Genomic DNA, 5,898 nt, shown 5'->3' with positions numbered 1-5,898 from the left:
GACCAATTTTCTTATCATGCATCCAAGATTTCTTCACTTCTAAGGAAAAATAGAAGGAAATGTTGAGTACTTCACTGTACTGAGAAGGGAGTTCCTTGCCTTCTCAGGAAGTGAAAAACTCATATGCCCCAGAATCCATAGACTGGATTCTTAAAATCCTATGACTTGTGCCTCTCATATCGGCTAGGCCAGGCCCACTTTATGATTCTCAGCCATAATCAATCTGTTTGACTGTGTGCATGTAATATATATGAGATGAATTTAATGAAATACAGACTGTCTCTTGATCTGTTAATTTAGTATAAAAAATGAAGGTATTCAATTGATCTGTGTTAATATTCAAATTGCAAATATGAGCAGTATTAATGTTTTAAAAATTAAAAAAAAAACAATAAAAAATGAAAAATATCCCAGCCATTAAATGAATTACATTTTTTAAATTGAGAAATATTTAGGACAAAGTAGAAATCAGTTTAGAATAAATGAAGCATGAGAGTTTTAAAATATTAACATTTGGTAGCAGAATGTGCTAAATGCCTTCTTCTTCCACAATTAAAATCCTCTTCAGTTGTTCATGGCATTGATTTTGTGGCTTCAGAAGGATTTGTTTCTGGAGTATCTGTTAGATTGCTAGAGCATAACAATGTGATGGGAGGGTGGTTCATCTTCATTCCTCTGGATAGTGTAAATTCTTCCCATGGAAATAAAAACAAACAATATAACACAGCTAAAAAATCAAACAGATAAACAATGTGAATGCTCACATTTCATAGATAATATAAAAACTGTAATATTTATTCTTCTGGGGTTAGTGAATAATTTGAATGTGTTTGGGGAAGAATTCTGTGGAGACGTTACAAAAAAGTCTAGTGTGTGATACACAATAGTAATTCGTAATGTGGACACTTGCCAAATTAATTGCAAACTTGGGCACCTAGGTATTAATTTAGGTGTGACAATTGAGAATAGCTATCCCCACTGGAAAGAAGTATTTTCCCTATAAATGACCTAGGGTGTTTAGAAGACAACTAAGGCTCTGATTTCAATGTGTTATAACTCCTGTTAATATATATTAAAAACAAAGTATTTCAATGAAAAAGAACAACTTTAACAAAATCAAAAAGGTAACCTGATAATATGTTCTCATTTCTCTCTGCAATATGAGTTTGAGGATCATGATTTAATAATTCATGTTAATCATCTTAAAAATGAATTTTAATATATTGAACTTAAAGTTTTATTGCTTGGTAATCCTGTAATTTTTACTGCATAATTTAATTGATAAAATAATATTGTAACCCACTGAAAATTTATTTTTTTACATTTATCTATCATTATGAAAAAATATTAAAAAGGATAATGAAAGAGTGTTGTTTTGATTATAATGAAAGTACAATGTGTTGTGTTGCTAATAAAGGGAAATCTACTATGGTAACAGCTTTCCTAGAAATACTTTCCCTGTATTAAAGATTCTCCTGGCAGATGGAAAAACAAACAGAAATTCTTTCTTCTACATTGCAAGTGTCACGATTGCTAACAGTAGCTGATTTGATTGTAAGGATTTGTGTCTTTATATTGGATATATGACTCCCAATAAAAATCCTGACAGAATTTGTATGTAGTATGTGACTAAATGTGCTTAATATGGTAAAAGTTGTCTTACTTTTCATGAAATAAATTTAGATAAAAGTAAAATATACAGAATTATACTCAAGTAAATAAAGAATAAAAAGCAATTGTATATTTTATGCAATACCACATATTTTAATCTATGATATTTTGATATCTTGATTCACATGAAGTTCCCAACTCTAGTGATAAGGTGTACCATTACTTTACTTTGAAATCATATCGGATGAAATAGTAGAGAAGAATCTTGTATGTATCTGTAATACAATGGATCATGTTACATTGTGTGACGTGCAGAACAGACATGAACACAGACTAGGAGGGGTTTTCCAGAATCTAGAAAACATGATCGATAACTAGATTAGGGTTTTGTTTTTTCTGAATACTGTTAAATATTTGACTTCAGAGAAATAGGCTGTGGTACTTTCCTGTAACTATCTCTGCATGTTTTCTACCATAAAGGGCACATTTTTATATATGCATATAATTTTTCTTTTCTTGGATTAGGACACAACATCTGCTATTACGATAGCATTGGCCTATTTTCAAGCCTTACTTCCTTCATAAAATCTGGTGAAGTCCTTTCATTAACAAATAGACACCAAATAAAATGAATACACAAAAAGAATTAAGAAATTTTAAAAGAAAATTTTGAAAATATGACAAAAAGAAAAATCTCTAAAATTTTCAAAAACCAACATGACTGTTTAACTAACAGCATCTGCTATTGGGAGAATGTTTTGTTGTATGAGACATTTTACTTTTAAAGCCAGGATTGCCTTGATCTCACACCAATCCTCTTGCCTTCAAATCCTAAGAACTTGGATTATGGGTGTGCATTATGACAACTTGCTTTTCACCAACATTTTGATTCTCATTTTTTTCCTGTACAATAAACAGTGGGGACATAAACAACTTATTTTTATTACATGAAATGATGAAATATAAATAATAAACCATTTGACCCATTTTTATGAATGCAATTCGTGATAAGTCTCACAAGCAACAAGTGACTTCCATGAAATCTGTAAATGCACTAAGTTTTCCATATTTAAAGGGTTTCTAAATATGTATTTCATCATGTCAAAAATAAAAGGAAATATTTGAAGGCATTTAAGCTTGGCTTTCATAGGACCCTGAGCTAGAACATAGTATTAGAAACAATAGATCGGAGGAATGAATACACAGAATTGCATGGTTATGTAAAGAACAGTCAGAGTTGAAGTTTGGTTAAATAGCTCAGTAATAAGGGAAGTTGCTGCTTCAATTCAATTCCTTGGTTACACATGCAAGAAAAAAAATCAAATACCAAAAGAAATCCTATGACCTCTGCTTGTGGGCTGTGGAATTTGTACAAAACCCTCCTCAGGCTACAAATACAAAAAGAGAGGTAGAGAAAGATGGAGAGACAAGGAGATAGAGAGGGACTGAATGAGAAAGGGATAGGAGAGAGAGGTGGTGAGGAGAGGGGACATGAAGGGGGGAAAGAGAAGGAGAGAGACAAACATAATAAAAATTGTAAATAGCCAATCTGAAATTAAGTAATTCTTAATATTTGCATAATATGAAGGGAATTTAAATATATCAAATATGAGAAGTTAAAAGGAATTTTAATTTAAATTTAAAATAATAGGCTTTATGTGGTGTTTATCTTTCTGGGTCTGCATTCTCTTATACAATGTACAATTTTCTAGTTCCATCCATTTTCTAGAAAACTTCATGATTACTTTTTTCTTTACAGCACAATATAACTTCACAGTGTACACATGCCAAATTTTCTTCATTAATTTATCATTGAGGAAAACAGTTTTATTTTCCATCTTCTGGCTATTGTGAATAAAGTGACAATAAACACAGCTGAGCAAGTATCTGTGGAGCAGGCTGCCAGATCTTTGTCTATGTGCCAAAGCTATACCAAATGATAAATCATTATTTGTTTATTTATTGAGATTAAAATGTTTATTCTTTCTCTTTCCTACATAATACCCTACTTTTTAGAGTGCTTTTGAAATAATTGTTAACACATTGTCATTGCTGAAAGCTGGATATTATTTAATAAAAGCATAAAGATAAATATTTTTATTTAATACATTTTATTTGTTATTAAAATATGTATTGTCATAATGAAGTAACAATAGTCAGTCATTTTCTACACTACAAGTGAAAGAAAAAGTTTTTTTAAAGGAATATCAGCCTCAATGTTTTATACATATAAAGAGAAATAGAATTCCATTCACAGGAAAAGTAACTGGAAATTCTCATCTGGTCATTGGCAAATGAGGCAAAACCTTCAGTTCTGTTTAGCTTAGACTACATGCAAGATTAAAAATTCATGAGTGAAGTTAATAATAATAAAGTCTCAAAGATGTCAAAGTTACTTTTAAAATTCAAAGATAAATAATATTCTGAAAGTTTTAAAGTTTTTAAAAGTCAGGACCTAGCTTAAACAAATTCTGAGGCTATGATATACCAAGGGAGGATAGAGAAATGTCCCTATAGTGTAACATGAAGATCAAGTATGTGCATATTATCTTTGTGCTATGGCAAGTGAATAATATCATATGTCTGCATGGATTTCATTGGTATAATTAGAGTATATATTTAATGTGACAAATACATTCAGAAGACCTTAATGATAAAACTGGTTACATTTTGATTCATTCCTTCTATTTTCAGAGCACAGAAACTCCAACTGCAAGATTCAGAAAAATAGAAGTTATAAAGACCAAAACATAAATTCCTTCTTATTTGAAAAGAGGAAAATGAAATTCAGCCTGGTGAACCTACAAAGAGCAAACAAACTAAAAATCATCGAAACAAATCTTACTCTACCTATGGAATTTGTTCTCTTGGGATTTTCTGATATTCCCAAATTGCACTGGTTTCTCTTTGGAATCTTCCTATCCGTCTACATAATTATTCTGTTGGGAAATGGAATCATCATTCTAATCACAAGGGTTGAGCCCACTCTGCAAAACCCCATGTATTTTTTCATCAGCAATTTTTCTTTCCTGGAAATCTGTTATGTATCTGTCACACTTCCTAGGATGCTTATGGATCTTTTTACAATGAGAGGAAATATTTCTTTTTTTGCCTGTGCTACACAAATGTGCCTATTCCTTATACTGGGGGCCACAGAGTGCTTCCTCCTGGCTGTGATGGCCTATGATCGTTATGTGGCCATTTGCAACCCTCTACATTATCCTGTTGTCATGAGTCACAAGGTGTGTACCCAACTAGTGGTTGGTTCCTGGATCATTGGGATTCCCATTCAGGTGGGGCAGACATATCAGATTCTGTCTCTTCCCTTCTGTGAATCTAACCAAATCAATCACTTCTTTTGTGACATACCTCCCTTGCTCAAATTGGCATGTGGAAACATCTTTGTGAATGAGATTGTGGTCTTTATATTTGCTGTCTTGATTGTCACTGTTCCCTTCATGTTGATCCTTGCATCTTACAGCAGGATCATCTCAACCATTCTGAAATTGTCATCAAACACAGGAAGGACCAAAGCCTTTTCCACATGCTCTTCCCACCTTATAGTTGTGTTTTTATTCTATGGATCAGCTAGCATCACCTATTTAAAACCTAAGTCTAATAAGAATGAGGGGACAGACAAACTCCTTTCTCTGTTTTACACCATTTTGACTCCAATGTTTAATCCCCTAATATACAGCCTGAGGAACAAAGATGTCACAGGGGCACTGAGAAAATTATTTTCCAGGTTGGTAGCAGTGTGAGAAAAATAATGTCCATTAAAATATTTTTATATATTTTATACATTTAATTAGAGCATAATTTCATTTTGTAAACAAATTAATGAAATGGTTTACTCTAAATGAACTCTATGTTTCATACTGATGTGCAAGCTCTTTAGCCATGTTCTGATGTTAAACATCAGTGTTTCTCCTTGCTTTATATGGATGAACAGAAGCTTGTAACACAACTAGAAATGATTGTGCTTTGCCTACTGCAAAACATCACCAGTAAAATCTCTGTCCTTGTGTTCTTCTGACTCTTTTTTCCTGTCATTGGGACCTTTTTCCTCTACTGGTTTTCTACATCCGGTCTTGACAAAAGGGTATATGCCTAGTCTCATTGTAGCTCTTTATGCAGTGTTACATTTATAGCCACAGGAGGCCTTCTCTTTTCTGAGTGGAAAAGGTTGAAGGGTGAATCTGGGTGAGAGAAGTGTGGAAGAGAGTGGGAAGACTGGAAGGGAGGATAAACTGTGATAAGGCTGTGATATATGATGTAATAATAAAA

General features: G+C 32.5%; 2 protein-coding genes across 2 annotated transcripts in view; both read left to right on the top strand.

Moving 5' to 3' along the window:
* The window catches only part of LOC101990071 (olfactory receptor 10AG1-like), a 12,481-nt gene extending 8,116 nt beyond the window's left edge, over positions 1-4,365 (top strand). The window contains exon 3 of the mRNA XM_005363282.2: positions 4,306-4,365. Within this exon, the coding sequence (XP_005363339.2) occupies positions 4,306-4,365 (60 nt within the window). The remainder of the gene's footprint in view (positions 1-4,305) is intronic.
* A 26-nt stretch (positions 4,366-4,391) lies between these two features.
* On the top strand, positions 4,392-5,372 carry LOC101989792 (olfactory receptor 10AG1-like). Its single transcript, XM_005363281.2, has one exon. It carries the CDS (start codon positions 4,392-4,394, stop codon positions 5,370-5,372), a length of 981 nt encoding a protein of 326 aa, XP_005363338.1.
* The last annotated feature ends 526 nt before the right edge of the window (positions 5,373-5,898 follow it).

This window comes from Microtus ochrogaster, linkage group LG9 (assembly GCF_000317375.1).
Source record: "Microtus ochrogaster isolate Prairie Vole_2 linkage group LG9, MicOch1.0, whole genome shotgun sequence".
NCBI classification, from domain to species: domain Eukaryota; kingdom Metazoa; phylum Chordata; class Mammalia; order Rodentia; family Cricetidae; genus Microtus; species Microtus ochrogaster.
This window is presented reverse-complemented; position numbering and strand designations above follow the sequence as displayed.